Raw genomic sequence first — 18,924 nt, 5'->3', positions numbered from 1 at the left:
AGGAATCATCAGATACTCTTTTGGCAATTCCTGCAGCTACCCTGTGTCACTTGAAGGTTTTCCTTGGCTTACCAGTTGCCTGCCAGTGGCAGGCAATCTTCTGGGAGTTTGCCTGGTTGCCCACCAATCACTGGCCATTAGTGGGAGGTGGCAGCCCCCCTGTTGATTGCCTGCCACTGGTCAGAGCAGTGATGTCATTTCCTGGAGCTCACATGAGACTTCAAAGGTTAAGTCCCAGGTCTCTCATTTCCCACGGGGAGGGTATAAGGACCTGGGAAACTTAGGTTTCCTATAGAGGTGACATAGCAGCTTAGAAAATTGGGGGGGAGGGTTAAATCTTTTCTCCCACCACTGGTCATAGCAGTGGTTGGTAAATGGCAGCTGGAGGAAGGAGATCCCTCTCCCTTACCACGAAGATGGTAATCCTATCGTCCAGGCACCTAGTGTTTTGCATTTTTCTCCAACCTAGCATAGCTATAAAGGATGCAGCACGCACACACACACTAACATTAGGATAAGCAAACAAGGCCACAACTTCAGTCCTAGCCACCCTGTCTCAAATGCAAACCTGTTTGGAGGGCTTACTTTTGAGTAAATGTGCACAGGATCATGCAGCAAATCTAGGTTTACCAACTGTGTGTAGGGAGATTCCCGGAGATTTGGCGGTGGAGGCTCAGGGATGGGACCTCAGACCTGTTTAATGTCATACAGTCTGTCTTCTAAATCAGCCCATTTTCTCTAGGGGAACCGATCTCTTTCATTTGGAGATCAGTTAACTCTGGGAGATCTCCAGGCCCTGTCCTCTTGGATAGGTTGACAACCTTAAGCAAATCTTTCCTTTACCGCCCAGTCAAATTGTATGCATGTACAGGGTGTTCTCTTTTACAACTTTGAATCATAATAAATATTGAATGAAAACACATATAGTAATGAACTTTGCTTTATTGAATAGAACATATCCAAAAGTTTATTTAAAAATTTATTTTTACATACAGTTACCCAAATTCTATTTCAACATGATCCCTACCACCACCTGGGTTGCCTGGAAGATATCAAGTTAATACTGTAAAGCTCGCAGGGTTTGAGTCCTGTGGCACCTTAGAGGCCAACAAGATTTTCAGGGTATAAGCTTTCGAGAGTCAGAACTCCCTTCTTCTCATGTCTGAAGAAGGGAGCCCTGACTCTTGAAAACATGCACCCTGAAAATCATGTTGGTCTGTAAGGTGTGAGTGTGACTGAACTCAAATCCTGCTGTTCCCCTGCAGACCAACATGACTACCCACCTAATACCGTAAAGCCAGGTTCACTCAATGTCACGTCCCATCTCTTGTACAACATGAGGCTCTTTAGGTCCCCAGCACACATTTTTTTTGCTGTTATATACTTTCTGAATTTCTTTACCATATGCAAACAAAAGTGTTACATTATGTGCCCCTATTCAGAAGCTGTACCTATTGAAAGCTGTAAAGAATTCATGTGGGCACCATGTATATTTATGAGTAAGTCCTGTGTTCTGTGCAATTAGCTCACAGGTAAATGTATATGATGATGGTAGCCTTAGGTCATTGAGAAAGCGAATATGTTCTATATAGAAAAAAAATGCATGGCTTTTTTTCAGGGGGAACGTGGGGGAATGGAGTTCCGGAACCTCTTGAAAATGGTCACATGGCTGGTGGCCCCGCCCCCTGATCTCCAGACAGAGGGGAGTTTAGATTGCCCTCTGCGCCTCCGAGCAGTGCGGAGGGCAATCTAAACTCCCCTCTGTCTGGAGTTCAGGGGGCGGGGCCACCAGCCATGTGACCATTTTCTCTGAGGGCAACCCGCTGAGTTCCACCACCCCTTTTCCCAGAAAAAAAGCCCTGAAAAAATGTATCTTTCAACTACATAGCTCAGGCTAATGGATTTACACTTCATTATACAGTGAATTAGTTCATTACAATGAAGCTGGAAATAAACCAGAACTAAGATTTATATGTGCAGCTTGGAAGCTGTTTGGAAGCTATGGTTAGCCCAGACCAGGGTTTGGCATGAACTCATATCAAATAGTTGCCATAGTAATTGATTGTATGCAGTTGTAGCTGAGTTATTCTTTGCTGTTGTTTCACATCAGCAGCTGCAGACTTTGCTCTTTTTTAAGTGACATGACTTATCCTACCACTGTTCCGCTGATGGAAGCAAAACCCTAACCGTCTTCCCTGAGCAGCCTCCTGTGAACCCTGATGGAGGAAGGGGGGGGGGACCTTCACAGATTAAAAGCCCCGTGGGTCTTCGGAGAGGGGCCCTGCAGTGCAAAGGGAAATGGGGCATACATCCCCTCTATTTTCATCAGCAGCCTTGACAGTAGCTCACAATCTGATGTATTTTTTTAGTACTGGACAGCTGCTAATGAATTTTATCAATGTTATCTCAGACTGTACACTGGAAAGACGCTAGAGGAATCTCTCATCAGGGCCCGTATATGATAGTCTGGTGCTAAATATTGAGCAGGTGATATTTTATGTAAGGAATACTGCTCTGCTGTGTGCCACCTCTGCTCCCCAGACAGTGAGAGGCCACAGGAACGCATTGGTGGTACCCAGATTATGGAAATGGCTCCTGTTAGAGGGGTCCACCTGCCCCCTTCTCTGCTGCTGTTTAGGAACCAGGCTAAGGCCATTCTGTAAGGAGAACTCACTATTTACTTTTGTGTCATATGGGAAACCACTGTGTACTGAGTCAGATTATTGGTCCATCTGGCTCAGTATTGTTAACTTTGATCCGCAGCACCATTTTTGTTACTAGAAAACCAATTACACTGTGATTATCTAACTATACTGATTGAGTCCTAAGTCAGTCATATAAACATATAATTCAATATTTGAAATATATACCATCAAGAAATCATCAAACATCAAGCAGGTAAGTATCAAATGTACCATCAAAGAATCTTAAGACAGTCATGTAAACAGGTGGTACATCAAAAATTAATGTTATCACCATACATTTCTATTTAGGATTGTGTTCTGTGATTCTCCTTAGTACTTGCTGCATTTTTGTTACTAGGATTGTCAGACTTAAGAGAAATTCAACTTCTTCCCAGGCATATCTACATAACAACAACAACAACAACAACAACAACCAATTTATATTAACTCTCTTGGGTGGGTGCATCTTGAACCACAGTGGGAAATTTTTTGTCTCATGGCCACATTTGGGTTTCTGCTTGCTTTTGAGGGCTGCGTGTTGGACACTTCCTCTTCTTGTTGCAGTCAAAAGCAGCTAGAAACCCAGATATGGTCCTCTCTCCCACACTACTGCTCTTAGTGGTTCTTAATGGCACGTGGTCCTTTTCAGTAATGTTTCTGGGGCATTAGCCATCTTGTCAATGATGCAGTCCACTTGAATGAAGCTCCTAGCAAATCCTTAAGCAGGCCAAGTGTGCCCTGCAGACCATGATTTGCCCACCTCTGTTCTTGAATCTAATGCGTATATATAGCAGCGCAGGCACACGAACGCCAATGTATGCAGTATGCAGGTTGCCACTGTGCACCTTGCAGCTGCAAAGGTTTGTTTTGAACTGTTCATAACCTGCTGTCGGACAATTACATTTTTAACTCTCTAGCATACCTTTTAACTTAAAGAGCAAACATATTCCTGACTTTTAATACCATGCAGGTCAGAGTAAGTAAATGCATTATGCAGCTGGTGGTGAAAAGCCTCCGATAATAGGTAAAAATGGAGGGGGTGTGGCTTGCAAAAGTGATCCTAGATCATGTATGTAGAATATGTAAAAGCATGTTCCTGTTTTCACTGGAGAAATAATGGAAGCTCTCAGGTTCTTACAAAATGCACCTCGAACCCTCTTAGCTCCTCCGTCCTTCAAAATGCCATATTCTTGGATTAAACTTTGTCCATCATTTGCAGTATTAGGGAGACACCTGCTGTTTGTTTTACTTGTAAAATTTTCCTCTTCATCTCTTTCCTTAGGATGGTATGGGTTAATGTAAGCTCACGTTTTTCCTCTCCTTTCAGGGTGCCCGAGGCCTGGATGGACCAGTAGGCGAGGTGGGGTCCCGAGGTGCCAAGGTGAGCTCTTCCCCTCTCTGGACAACAGTGGAATTGCTCTTGGGTGTGTTTGAAGTTGTTCACAATATGCTGAGGAAACAGGGACCAGGCACCTTTCAGCAATCCATTTGTTGATTCACTCACACACTCATTCACTCACTCAAAAGTCTATGTTCCCCTCTCAGCCCAAAAGGTTTCCCATGCAGATAATGCTAATAAGTTGAATAAAAACAGTTCATTAAAAACACCAAAGACTTCTACAAAAAATATACACCTGAACAACCCAACACCCAGTCAGTAAAGATAACCATACACAGAGGGGGAAAGGGTAAAAAAAAAAAAAAAAAGGAACCCAATCCCTAGATGCACAGAAATGTTTGAGCCTGGCACTTAAAGCTCAACAAACTGGATGTTGGGCAGATAGCTGTGGTAAGTATAATGCAAATAGGGGTACCACTACAAAGAAGGCCCTGTCACCTACAAGGATGTGTTAGTTCCCCACATCAGAAGGTGGAGTCACGCAGAGAGCAGCCTCTGAAGAAGACCAAAAGTTCCCAGACACGTTCCTAAGGAAGCAAGAGGTCCTAGCTCAGTAAGGCACATATTTTAAACCAGTTCAGGTTGTATTTGTGGGATTAGCATCACTGAGATTAAATTCCAGTGTGGGCCGGGAATGGTCTTTGTACAGGATCTTCAGATGCTTCGGGCAACTGTACCATAATGCAATACGAGAAACTGGTCAAAATCTGAGGCCTGGGCCAATGTTTGGGGCAACCTAAGCAGATTCATGGTAGCCCTGCTCCTGAGCTTTCGTCCATTCCTTTCCTTTCTGGCTCGATAGAAAAGAGAAGGAGAAATGAGTAGCATTTCTCCCTCATTAAAACATTTGTACTAGGGTGACAATGTTGAGTTAATTCAACAAATGAAAAACTGTTTGATGAATTAAAGCAAGGTCCTAGATTAACTGGGATGTAGATTTAAAAAAAAGTAGTATAAGTACTTATATAAATTTCAGTTGTCTGCATTCCTCCACTCCTTTACAAAAAGGGCCTGGACAGTCTGGATTGCTGCAGGATTTTAATGCATTGATCCCTTTCAGATAAAGTTGTTCTGTTTGATTATCAACAGATGGTAGCATTTGAATCCATCCATTGGCATTAACGTCAGAAAAAACAGCTAGGTTGAGCAAGATGGGGTGGAAAGGGGGGGCGGTATTGGTGTGGAGGAGACAAAACAGAGGTCTGGAAGTAATCCGGAAGATCTGGAGATTTGTATTGCAGTGCGTTGGACTTCTCCTTTCCTCCAGGTCTCATGCACTTCTCACTGTTCCATGTTTCTGAGAATGCTTGGCAATGTTTAGGAAGATTTCAGGGCTCCTGTTCACCTCTTGGACTGAACAGCAGTAAATTCACTCCAGATGAATATTCAGTTTATAGATAAGGCAGACGGCTATGACTACAATCCCAAGAAGATTAAATGGGATTTACTTTTGAGTAGGCCTACATAAGCATGCTCCCTATGTCTGCTACAGAGAAAGGTTGTGGGACCTGAGAAACTGAGTGACTTAGGCCTATTTTTCATATACAACAGAAATGGATATTACCTCTCAGACTGCCAGTGTGGACTCATATGATTGAAGTCTCTTTTATCAGAAAAATATTTCCCCTGGTTGCTTATCCCTGCTGAGTCCAGAGCAGATTTTCAACTTTTAAAACACTGGATTTTTTTAAAGTGTAAAGAACAATAAAAACAATCGTAAAAACAAGTGGGCATACCAATAAAACTTCAAGAAGTAGCAAAGATGAAAAGCAGTAGTTAAAATCTGCAGTCTGTAATAAAATCTATAGATTAAAAGAACATCAGAGAACTGAAAACTTGACATGTTTTGTGAATGGAGTTGCATTTGGCTGTATGAGCCCCCACTTACATCTCCAGATACAGGTTGTCTGCCTCATCTACTGTTTGTGAGAACTAAAATTTAGATTGAGGGATCTTTGGGAGCATTTGTCGAAGTGTGTTGGCAAACTGAATTCACCTTTTTTTAAAAAAAACCCTCTTTCTGAAAATAGGGCCAAACAGGGCACCCGGGCAAATCGGGACCAGATGGGCATCAGGTATGTTGGTTGTTTTTTTCAAAAGAATATACATATTGGTATCACTAGAGATGCTATGAAATGGGATTGTTGCTGTCTTTGTAAGGCTATTGCATCCCCCAGGCTCCGTGGTCATTTAGCATGTTCTTAATTATACCTTTACCTTTGAAGATCCATCCTTGCCTCCTGCTTCTTGGCCAAATCTGTGACTGTAAATGAGGAAGTACTTTTTGTGCCATATTTAGGAAAAGCACGGTAGGGAGTCATGCTTGATAATGCTAGTTGATTTTATTAGATTTAAGCATTCTTTGAACTCAGCAATTCATAATCAGAAGTATTGTCGAAGGCTTTCACGGCCGGAGAACGATGGTTGTTGTGGGTTTTCCGGGCTGTATTGCCGTGGTCTTGGCATTGTCAGGAACTACAATGCCAAGACCACGGCAATACAGCCCGGAAAACCCACAACAACCATCATAATCAGAAGGTCAAACCACTGTGGAACTAACCTTGCCCCCCCCTTTTGGGTCACATGTTCAACTTTCCCTGAGCTTGGGAAAGTTCAGTACTGCTTGTTTAGAGCCAAAGCCAGCTGTGCAGAGTGCTGTTGGCTTGTCCGTGTCACATCACAAATCTACTTCTCCCTGCAACAGTTCTTCAAGTCTTAAGCAATGAATATGTTTTTAAAATTATTTTTCTAAAAAAGAACCCCACAAAGGTGCTGAACAAAATATTTAATTGGATAAAGTTGTAAAGGGGGGCGGGGATATGCAAAATAGGCAAGAGGAAGGAATAATCTGGGGTGAATTCAGATGAAAACCCAACAGATCTGTATGTATGAACGATATGATCCCCCCAGCTCTGTTCCATGTGAGATTTGATCACTTTCCATTCCCAGGGATTCAATCTCGAGTTTCCTTCAAACTCCATGAACTCTGAGAAGTAGAATTCCAGCGGGAGAGAGGGAACTGTCCTCCTTCACTAACAAAAACCAAAATAGAGTGAATTCTGGGGGGAAATGTCATGGTACATGATCCTCTGATTTTGGGACTGCGGCAAAAGTGCACCTGTAATCCCATTAAGGTTCTCCTATGTCTGTCAGACATGGATGTGGAAGAATTTTTTTCTAGAGTCTCTAGGTGCACCTTTGTAAAATTTAAGAAATCTCTAGATTAAGGGATCTCTTATTCAAGTCCTCCCATGTGTGGGTGAGCTATTCCTATATATGCAACCAAAAAAGGAGAAAGTTGGCAGTTATTGTCTGTGAGATTCATGCTGGCGCTTTGCTTTGCCCTTTCAAAACTCACCCTAAGCCTTTGTCCTTTACACAGGATTCTTTCTTTCCCCCTTCAACAGTCTTTTGGAATTCTAGCATGAAACATCTTGGGACAAACCTGTCTTTGCACATTCTTGGGCCAATTCTGTGAGAGAGCTGAATTCTCCTTGAAAGCGTGCATGATCTTCTTTCATGGGTTTCCTTACCGCTTCTTGAGATGGACTTCCAGTAGCTTTCAAATTCATGACTGAAACTGTATATTTGCAGGGAGCGACGGGAGAGATGGGAGAGATAGGACCTCGCGGCTTCCCTGTAAGTTCTTGGTTCTAGATCTGTGTCACATGGATTACGTGTACAATTAAATCACCTGGATTACACCTACAATTAAAACCCCATTCCACAAGTAGCATAAATTCTGTTACACAATACATAAACATAATAACGAACTACTTTGAAAAATTAACTTGTCTATCATATCTGAAAAACTGAATGTGCATTTGCTTTCCCAGCTTTTAATGAAAGAAGGGGAGGGGCCCTAGCTCGGGGGTAGAATGCATACTTTGCCTGCAGATGGTCCCAGTCTCTGGCAATATCCAGTTCAAAGTAGCAAAGCTGGACAAGATCTTTCTTTGACCCAAACCCTGGGAAGCTGCTACTGGTCAAGATAGTCAAAGCTGACTAATGGCATAGCTTGGTGTAAGGCTTCATATGTTTGTATGGCAGTGGTAGAGCCCATGCTCTGCATGCATAAGACCCCCCCCCCTTAATCTCTGGCATCTCCAGTGGAAAGATCTCAGGCAGCAGATGCTGAAGAAGACTTTCTCTGCCTGAAGATCTCGATAGGCACTAGGTGGGCCAAAGATATGACGCTGTATAAACGGACATGTGTACAGATTACTGGGTAGGGAAGCAGTACACTGAAATCTCTAAAGGATTTCAGGTAGCGGGGCTGTGAAAGACCTTTGTCTGAGACTTTGGAAGGCCATGGTTGATGGTACCAAACTAGATGGACCAATGGCCTCTCAGCATAAAGCAGCTTCATAAAACGAGTTAGGAGGTCATCTATGAACAGAAGAAGCTTTGCTGCAATCTCAGACCATCTAGTGCACACTTCCTCTGATTGGCAGCACCCTTCCAGAGCCACAGTCTATCCTAAAACCTGCTTCTTGAGAGCCAAACTACATGAGGCTTTTTTAATGGAACTGAGACCTTACTTGTTAAAAAAAAAAAGATTCATGTAGTTTGGCCCTGAAATTCTTTAACCGGAGATGAACATAGGGCCTTCTGCACAAAGGAAGGTGATTCCTTCTTTCTACCATTCCTTTTATGATGGTTTTCCATACTTATATGACTTCTGTGTTTCTCTGTCTTCTTTTCTCCAAAACAAAACCCCTTTTTTCAATAAAATTGCAGTCACAGTCATATATTTTTATCAATATTGAACAGATATATCCTTAGTATATAAATTAAAAATGTAATTATGCCTGTTACTTTTTCCCCCATTGGGTACATCGACTTCCCCCCTCTCCCAGTACTGTTTAGATATGTTGCTGTTTAACTAAAGTATTTACATGGTGCCAACGATACTCCAGGAGGTATGAAAAGTCACACAACTGGCTGGGTCTCTGACTCAATGTCGTCTTCTCTTAATACAGGGTATTCAAGGACCTTCTGGGCCCCAAGGAGCCAAAGGGCCTCCGGGAGATCCGGCAAGTACCTGACACAGACTTCTGCATCCCATTTCCCTGGTCTTCATCCTTTTGTTTCTTTTACCAAGTACTAACTTTTCTGTCTTTTCCAAACAACTCACATTCGGGGAGAGCCAATTGCTGCCATTTAGTGCTTTGAGGGTGTAGAGTGATTACCTCTCTATGAAACAAGGACATTCTGTGGAGCCCTATAGCACCCCTTCCTAACAGTTGGGGTCCTCTCACAGCATTGCTGGAGGAGGGGTTACTCTGGCATCTATATCACATACTCATCATGTATATGAATGAGAAGATTTTTCATGTGCCATTCTTTTATTGTTCTGGAATTTAATACTGCATTCTATTTCCCCTTTATTCTTATTTAATTGGGAGCATATCTGTATCGAAATCTGCAACTGGAGCATGCATAGTTGGTCATAGGTTTCAGCTTCTTCATTTAATCTGCATCTTTCACTGATTGATAAAATGTTGCCTCCAAAAGCAGCTTTGATACACATCCAAATGTATAATTATATCAAGATTCTTTTTTTGTGATGTGTTACCGTTGTGCAATGTACATGGTTAAAACACTGTACAAAAAGAATTTTGATCTTATGGTACATACAGTGACACCAAGATTGCTTTGGGGCAGGGTTTTGTCCTTGTGTACATGTGCATCAGCAATACAAAAAGCAAAAAGACCGTATGGACTGAAAGCTGTAACAACCTGTGCAGATACAGCATGCTGCAAAATTTGAAACAGAACAAAAAAACAAAAGAAAAAAAACCCTAACGTATCCGTTCCATTTTGGAAACAAGAGCAGGTTATTTGGAGCTCCAAAATAATGAAAGAAATCCAGATGTTGTAAACTATGGAAGCATCCCGAATCATATCCCACTTCCCTTTTGCAAGAAAACCCCAAGGCAACTAATATTTTTTTAAAAAATGAAATACAGACAATATAAAAAACAATTGGGCAACACTCACTCATTCGTGGGAAGATCCAAGTGGTTAGGATACTTCCGCATGATCTGGAGAGCTGAAATTTAGTCTACACATAGTACCCAACACTTTGGTTAATGAAGTCTGAAGGTAGCACATTTTGCTTCACAAAATGTCAGACATGACCTGTTAATAGAATCCATGAGAGGGCAAGCCAAGCCAGACAAGCATGTAGAGAAAAAGGGTGGTGTAGTAGTTAGTTGAATTAGGATTGGGGAGACCTGAGTTCATTTTCAGTCTTCTGTGCTGTCCAACAAGGGACTGTGCACTGTCAGTTGGTAGGTTTGTATAGCTTTAAGGCTGTAAAGGGGACCCCCCTACCTTTCAGAGTGCCTGTGTGGCTGTTTCCTGCCAAACAGCCCACACTCAGGAAGAGGCGGTTCCCATTCCCTCAGTTTCTCTTTCACCACCAATCAAGGAGGAGCATGTATAGTGAACTCATTGCAGAGCTTCTTTGCAGCTGGAAATGTGTGAGAAAACAATATTGAACTTGTGATAATGGATGATGAAGCCTTTTTCAATAAATGCTTGCAATGCAGCACTGAAATGACAAAAACAGACAGGCATTTCCTTTATCACATCTGCCTTGGAGAGGGGCATAACGCGGCAGCATGTAAACATTGTCAAATGTTACTCCTAAGATCCATGCCAAAAGAGCCATCCAATTGAAGGCAATTTTGTGGGAAAGAGCCAGTAGGCTGGCAGCTAAGTCATCTGCCCAGGCAGAGCAAACAGACCACTCAGATCCTACAGTGTCAGAACCCGGTCATTTCAGGGCCATCGGATCCAACAACCTCAAATCGGATCCAACAATACCCACACAATTCAGGGGTCCCTCAGAACTGACACTGAGGGCTTTGTCCTCGATTCCGATGCTGGCCGGATCACAGTTGAACCTGCACCCAATAGATTGCGGTCTCCAGAGATTGAGGGGCCAACCTGTAGCGTCTCAGAGCCTCCAGCAAAAAAAGGCAAAGTTCAAGCACACCAAGAAGTTGAAGCCTCTGCCTCGTCCTGTAACCACCAAGCCCAAGTCTGTGAGCGAAGATATGGAGATCATTGAGGTTCCTCACATCCCGCTCCAGCCTGCCGTCCCTATCTTCTTCAAAGGGATGAACCAGTGCTGCCATGCTCGGATCTGACCCTTTGGAGCCATAAGTGATTCCCCCCAGTCAATATCACTGTGCTTATTGATGCTCTGCATGGCACCTAGAATATATGCCTCCGGCAGTCAGCATCTAATGGGGGGATGTCTATTGCCCAAGTTCCTTTGGCTTCACCTCAGATCCAGTACATTTGAGGGCACATAGCAGTCATGCTCTGTATCAGATTCAACCCTATTCATTAATGTCATTCCACCTCTCTGAGTCAGAGGCGGAGATGGTTGGGTCAAATTGGACTCCTATGGGTGAGAACGCTGGGGACAAGGCACCTATCTCTCCCACCGATGACTTTACTCCAAACAGATGCTGAGGATCGCAAAATCCCTCAACATTGACGTATCTTCCACCAAACCTAAACCAAGGGGTAAAATCCTCCAGTGTCTATACTCTGAGAATGTATCAGCCATCACATTTCCCATGATGGAAGGTTTGTGGAACTCATGACAAACTCTGTTAAAAGTGCGCCTCTATCCTTATGACATCATGGAAAGCTGAATGCATGTATAAAATGAGAGAAGATAACTGTAGGTTCCTTTTTATTCATCCTCCCCTATGATCATTGATAGCAGAGGAAATGGAAGCCAGAGATAGGGGGCACACTCTACTTCTGCTGACAAGGAGGGCAAGAAGCTGGATGCTTCTTCAGCGTTGAACATCAATTATAGTGCTATAATGGGGGGGCTATCAAATATTCCTCTGGAATAAGATGACAGAATACAATGAATTCATACCTGAGGATAGGAAGACCTTGGCCAGAGTCATCCAAGAGGAGGTGCTTCATCTGCCCAAGCAACAGATGGATACAGAATGACATGTAGCAGACTAATCTACACAGGAATTCACATCTTCGGTGGTCCTTAGAAAACGTGTGGCTCTGCTCAACACAGTACTCCCTCTGGAGACAAGGAACTGGGTGGAAGATACGCTGTTTGAGGAAAAACACTGTTCTCCTTCAGTGGGGAAGGTATCCAAACTGGTTAGGTCATGCCTCCTCTCGCTCTGGGCAGGGCTATGCAAATTGGTGTATGCCTCGCAGGGACAGAACAAGAGAGTCCCTCCAGTTTGAATAGCCCTGCCACTCCAGGAGGATGTTAAGAGTCTAGCTCTACCTGTCCAAATGAAAAGACAACGAAGCGACTTCATAATTTCCTTATCTGCTAGTCAAAAAATAGTAGAGTCCAGTAGCACCTTTAAGATTAACCAACTTTATTGTAGCATAAGCTTCTGAGAACCACAGTTCTCTTCATCAGATGTATCTGTGTGTTCAAGCCATTGGTGATGATGGGTCTAAGAAGTTAAGATGCTGGGAGACTTTTTTTCTTTTTAAGGATAATGGTATGTCGGGGCGGTGGGGTTGAATGACTGTAACCGTATAGAGCTTGGAGGATTAAACCATGCCTTCTTTCCCCATGTGGGCCTGATCTGATTTGGGGCTTCATACAGCTGCAGTTTACTTTCTACAACACTGGGAAGATCTTGACATAGAAATCTTCCAGTCTCATATCCTCTGACTCTAAAATACTCATTGCTGTTAGATAATAGCTTGCTGATCAGATGCAGTTTTAACTTCCATCTCCTGTTTATATATATGTGATTTTTATTATGTTCATATACTTTTGAAGCTCAGGTTTTTGGAAACATTGACACATGAGCCAGAAATTGTCTAAATAAAAACTGCCCTGCTCCAGATCTAACATGTCTCCTGCTGGGAGTACGAGTGTGTGGATAAGGTCCATACAAGTGTGAGGTGTTCCCTAAGGGCCTATCGAAAACTTACACAAGCTGCACATGCAAGCCCCCCCCCCAAACTGCCATTTTTTTACAAGAAGAAAAAGCAGCTTTGGAAAAGGGCTACTTGGAGTAAAGACATAAGGGAAGGACAGGATACTTAATGCTTTCCCCACCTGTTTTTTCTCCTCTCTGATGGTTGTGTGATTTGGCATGTCCAGTCCAAATATAAACCTTATTGGTATTTTTTGGGTATATTCAAGAATCCCGATCAAATTCAGGATTCTCACATGTACCCATATTGGCTTCCTGGTTAATTCCAAATATATTTGGAATATATTCAGAATTAACCATGGCCGTTTCCACACGTCCCATCATAGCGCTAAACAAACACAATGAGAATGTCTTCCTGGTGCTTTGTGACGTCGTCATGCCACGACCTCGTTTTCGTGGCACGATAACGACAGAAATCGCGCCAGGAAGATGTCCTAGTTGTGTTCGTTAAGCACTATTCTGGGACATGTGGAAATGGCCCAGGTCCATTATGGGGGAATCTTTTCAGGGAGCTCCAGGATCATGAAAACATTGTCATGTAATTGGACAAACAGGGCAGCAGCTCTCCCTAACATGCCATGTAATTCATCTTCGATAGTCATCTCCCCCGCCCTCCCCGCTCTCTTCTTGAGTGGGAAAGCAGCGGAAGGGAGGGAGAGGAAAAACCCAACCTGTACACTGAGGGTGAGGAGTTCTGATAGGTGGGTTCTGCTGGGTTCTCTTGGGCTTTGTTAGTCCCTTTGGGGAGGCTTTGGGTGAGTGGTTGCTCTTCGGTATTTAGGTAAGCTTTCTTACCTAAAGCCCTCCATACCCTCCATAGTGTACAATGGATAGTGGCTACAGGGACCTTGTTCAGGTGCCCATAGAATTGGACCCCTTGGACTGATTCTTTTGAAACTTGGAGGAGTCTTTAAAGGACAAGCAGCCTTCACTATACTGCAATTTTGATATCATTTGCATTAAAAACAGACCACCTTCCAGACAGTTTCCCCCATAGGGAATAATGGAGCTGAATATATTTGAATTCCACCCCCCGCGAAAGCTGGATCGAAAGCTGTACCAGTATCTTCGGACCCAAATAGCAGTAATACCAATATTTATTGGGTTTCTGATAACTGAATCTGAAAAATACTAATTTTTTAAATTGTACAACCCTACCCTCTCCCAACCCCATTCTTTACTTTCTGTCTGCATTTCCCTTCCCATGTCTTCAAATTTACATTTACCCTCATAAACACATGTGTGGAATTCCATAGGAGGAAAACCGGCTGTGCTTCAGGAGGCTCTTCTCATGGTCTCTACTTTTTGTGCCTGTCTTTCAGGGGCCTCAGGGAGCACAAGGTCCACCTGGGCCTTTGGGAGAAATTGGACATAAGGTAGAGTATGATTTTTTTTCTATCTTTCATCTTTGCCGTGCTCCCGTTCTGTTGTTTACATTTTAATGCTGTACATGGATCTTTCTTCCTCTATATTGTGTCAACTGGACATCCTGCTCGTGATCGTGCGAAGCAACAAGGCAGTTCTCCTAACTATGGTGGTTTTTAGCACTACATTTTTAGCAAGTGGGGAATCACAGAAAACCCCCAGTTTGAAAGCTCATCTTGGCCATAAGTTCAGTTGGGTGACTTTCGGCAAGCATTGGGCAATGTTGCAATACTCTTGGGGGTCTGAGATTACCAACTGAAGACTGTTTGTATATTGGAATGGCTTATCCACAAGCGATCCAAGGAGCATAATACTTTGGGATGGATAGCCTATTCTGACATGACATTGCTGCATGAATGTGCTCTGAAGATGATTTTCAGAATTTCCTGCATAAATGTAAAATTTTTGTTCAAAATGGATCTGACATCACTTTAATATGTAGGTACTTATTTCGTAACTTGGGAATTCCTGCTTTTCTGGTTGAAGCAGACACAAGAAACGTGCACGTGTAAAGTGGCTGCAAAATGCTGCCTTGCCTCTTCGTTTGTGGCTCACATGGCTTTGGGGGTGGGTGGGTGGAAATTTGTCCCCACTCGCCAAATTAACTTCATAATCACTCTAAGGCAAAGTTCTAAACCTCTGGTTGGGCTGTACCATTTCTGGAGGGGGATGACATGTTTGAGTCTTTCCCCCAGCCAAAAAAAAAGAGAGAACCATACACATGGGAGAAAAAACCATGTTAACAGGAAGGCAACCATAAATTAAGTCTCCCTTTGATGCCATTTATCTGTGCGGAAGGGACAACCTCACTGAAGTTCCCATTATGTTTTGCATCAAAGATATGTGGTCAGATCCCCTGATCTGTCTTTCGGTATTCAAAGGCAGCCACCATGTTTGTGTGTGTGTGTGTGTGTGTGAGACACACACAGAGAAAGAGAGAGAGAGAGAGAGAGAGAGAGAGAGAGATATTTGGATTAGAGTAGCAGCACTGGGGAGGAGATGGATTACTGCTTTCCTCTATGGTGTTGCTCTAAGCCCGCATGCGATGAGAGCAGACTACAAATAAAATAAAATAAATAAATAAAAATAGCTGAAACAGGTATTGTATCTGTTGTTGGGTCCCAGCGTGGAATGGCCATTTAACTTACAGGGAAATTTCCCGGTGGGCCAATGCCCTAGGGGATGGTTTCTGGCCAAGCGCCAGCAACTCTGCCAGCATCTCTTTCATTGGTTGTTCATGTTATCTGTTCCCCCACTGTGCCATTTTGTAGCATGAAGGAAAGAGTGAGCAAATGCCCATTGTGGGCACCATGGAGTTCAGCAGGGCTTTTTTTCTGGGAAAAGAGGTGGTGGAACTCAGTGGGTTGCCAACACAGGGGGCAACTCTTGGCAGGAGGTGGTACTCCTGGTACCACATGTGCACATGCAAAGTGCACGCATGTTCCCAGGGCCAATGATGTCACAGTTGGAACAAGGGGGGGGAGTTTTTAAAAATTTAAATCATCCTTGGCAAAAATGGTCACATGGCTGGTGGCCCCGCCTCCTGATCTCCAGACAGAGGGGAGTTTAGATTGCTAGAGCGGCGCGGAAGGCAATTTCAACTCTCTTCTGTCTGCAGATCAGGGGGCGGGGCCACCAACCATGTGACCATTTTCAAGAGCTTCCGGAACTCCATTCCACCGCATTCCAGCTGAAAAAAAGCCCTGGAGTTCAGTACTGTGCAGGCTTGTAGCACTGTAGGGGCTGCTCAGCTGGGCTTGCTCCAGGGCCATTTTCACTTCTGGTCAGCTCCTGGCTGTGTCTCCCCCCTTTCTAGTGTTATAGCAGTTCATGATTATTTTTACTAGGGAAATGGAGAAATGAGTTAACGGCCACTCTACCAGCTCTGTAGTGCTGTTCATCTTAAGCTGCCTTGTGCTGAGTCAGATCGTTGGTCCAGTTGTCTCAGTATTGCCAACTCAGATTGGCAGCAGCTCTCCCAGATCTCAGGGCTGATCCACATGTTGCAAAATCTTTGTGGCCATCACAAGGACTTTGCTTCACACTGGCACATGGGGACCGTATTCCCATTGCAATGGTGGCATACATGGAGTGGGGACGTCAGCCTTCCCTTCCCCCATTGCTCTTTTTGTGAATTGTGCTGTTTGATCCATTTGAAAAGTTCAGTGTAGGTCTCATTACATATAAGTTTCTAGCCGGATCAAACAGGAGCTCCCCAGGCCTTTTCACTTAGCAAAAACAGTGGCAGGGGAATAGAGGCTGAAGCCCCTTCTTCACGTGTGCTGAAGTGACAGTGGGAATACAGCTTATTTGTGCCTGGAAGACATACCCAGCACACATGTGATACAATGTCCTTGTGGCGGCCATGAGCACTTTGTATTGTATAAATCAAGCCTCACAGAAACATCTTTCCAAACTCCTGCTACGTGGCACCCTTTGATTGGAGGCGCCAGAGATTGAACCAGAGACCGTCCGCATGCAAATCAAGTGTTCCCAGAATAGATCCACTGCCCTTCTCTCAAACAGAGGCTCCGTCAGCCACTTTGCAGCATTAAAAACCTGTGGGAAGATTCAGTTACAGATCCAGCCACACATGCAGTTTGACCCTGACAATTAGGCTGAGAGGGAGTCTGAATACCTAATTGTATAAGCCATATTTTTGGCCCTCTTGAAACTGCAAGACATGGTTAGATTCTCCATTTGCCTTTGGAGCTGAGAGGATGCTGCAGCAAGACATGCAGTGCTCTGTCTTTCCCATTTTATCCTGTTCCTTCCTCTAAGGAGCTCTGGGCAGTGTATGTGGTCCCCCCCATCTTCTGTTTAATCTTCATCACAGCCCTGCAAGGCTGGTTGAGCTGAGAGACAGACATTGGCTAAGGTCACCCGGTGAGCTTCATGGCAAAGTAGGAATTGGAATCCATGTCTCCCCACTCCTGATCCAGCAACGAAACCATCCCGGCAATGACGGTACAAGAGAAGGAGAAGCAAGACAGAAACTCCTTTCTTTGAGACCCCAGCAGAATTCAGCAGCGCAGCTACCTGTTCCTTCCTTAGTACTTAGGAACTCTGGGAAACGTAGGGAGCTACCCTCTTCTGCCTCTGTCTGAGACTCACAGGGCCATTCGGCAAGCACATTGTTCACCTCATATAATTGTGTACCACAATGACAGCTGCTGATTTGCTGCTTCAGTCTTCATTCAGCTCCTTCCAGATAGTGACGCCTTCTACTTTCTATTTCTGCTCAGGCGGAAAAAAACCCTCACAGGAAATACCTTCACAAGGAATGTGTTTCCTTCCATGTTATAATGCAAGAAGAGCAGGCGAGAGCAGCCCAGCAGGAATGCTTGCTGGGTGCTCAGCTATCAAGGATAAGATTTAGCACTCAAAAGTGCCACCGTGCATTTATTTAAAAAAAAAAATCACAGGTCATTTTTTGTTCTTAGTTTATTTGGAGAACTTTCTATTCTATCTATTTGAAGAAAAGAGATAGCTTGAACTTCAAAATCAGTCGCCTTTTCGGCTTTTAAAACTGCAGGACTGGCTAAGGAATAGTTGTGGGATAAAAACACAACAGACTAGATCCTCCAGCAGTGAGTGCATGGGAGTGTCTTGGGGCAGTGATCCCTGCTATAAGAATTGGGGTGAACACACAGAATCACATAAAGCTGCCTTTTTCCTGAGTCAGACCATTGCCCTGTCAAGGTCAGTATTGTCTAATCAGGCCAGCAGTAGCTCTCCAAGTAGAGAGCTATTATTATTATTATTATTATTATTATTATTATTATTATTATTATTATTATTATTATTAATAATAATAATAATAATCCGCCTTTCTCACTGAGGCTCAAGGCGGATTACACTGTGAGATTAGTACAGTCAGTATCAAGGACATTTCCACAAATGATGCCATAGGGTAAATAAACACAAGTTTACAAAGACATAGCATTGGCAAGAGTCCAATACAGAGTCAAAGAAATGCTGAAACAGAACATAAACAGTTCTAGGGCTGACACTAGACTGCATGAAGCACAGGTAGTTCATAGAAGCATACATTTAAAACAACATAAGGGCAACATAATGATGATATATATCGTCCCTAACTCATTAGTGAAGCATCTGAGACCCCCCTCCCTACAATACAAAAGCCTTTTTGAATAATTCAGTTTTGCATTGTTTGTGGAAAACTAGGAATGTGGGGACTCTCCTGACCTCCACAGGCAGGCCGTTCTGCAGGGTAGGGGCCACTGCAGAGAAACCCCGTGTATGGGCTGCTGCTGGTTTTGCCCATGTGCAGAATGGGCCCTGCAGGAGACCCTGTTCAGATGAGCAAAGTTGCCGTGGAGGAACATAGGGAGGGAAACAGTCAGCCCCTGTTTGGGGCCAAAATCAGCCCAGCGCAAAGCATGGGAACACTCCTGCGGCTTGCACAATGATGTCACTGCTGAAAGTGAGA

The 18,924-nt window shown here is 43.7% G+C and overlaps 1 protein-coding gene across 1 annotated transcript in view; it reads left to right on the top strand.

Annotated features, from left to right (window-relative positions):
- The window catches only part of COL27A1 (collagen type XXVII alpha 1 chain), a 342,023-nt gene that overhangs the window by 233,265 nt on the left and 89,834 nt on the right, over positions 1-18,924 (top strand). Inside the window, exons 29-33 of the mRNA XM_054997267.1 lie at positions 4,012-4,065; positions 6,114-6,158; positions 7,678-7,722; positions 9,066-9,119; positions 14,369-14,422. Of these exons, the coding sequence (XP_054853242.1) occupies positions 4,012-4,065; positions 6,114-6,158; positions 7,678-7,722; positions 9,066-9,119; positions 14,369-14,422 (252 nt within the window). The remainder of the gene's footprint in view (positions 1-4,011; positions 4,066-6,113; positions 6,159-7,677; positions 7,723-9,065; positions 9,120-14,368; positions 14,423-18,924) is intronic.

Source organism: Eublepharis macularius, chromosome 14 (assembly GCF_028583425.1).
Source record: "Eublepharis macularius isolate TG4126 chromosome 14, MPM_Emac_v1.0, whole genome shotgun sequence".
Classification (NCBI taxonomy): Eukaryota; Metazoa; Chordata; class Lepidosauria; order Squamata; family Eublepharidae; genus Eublepharis; species Eublepharis macularius.
This window is presented reverse-complemented; position numbering and strand designations above follow the sequence as displayed.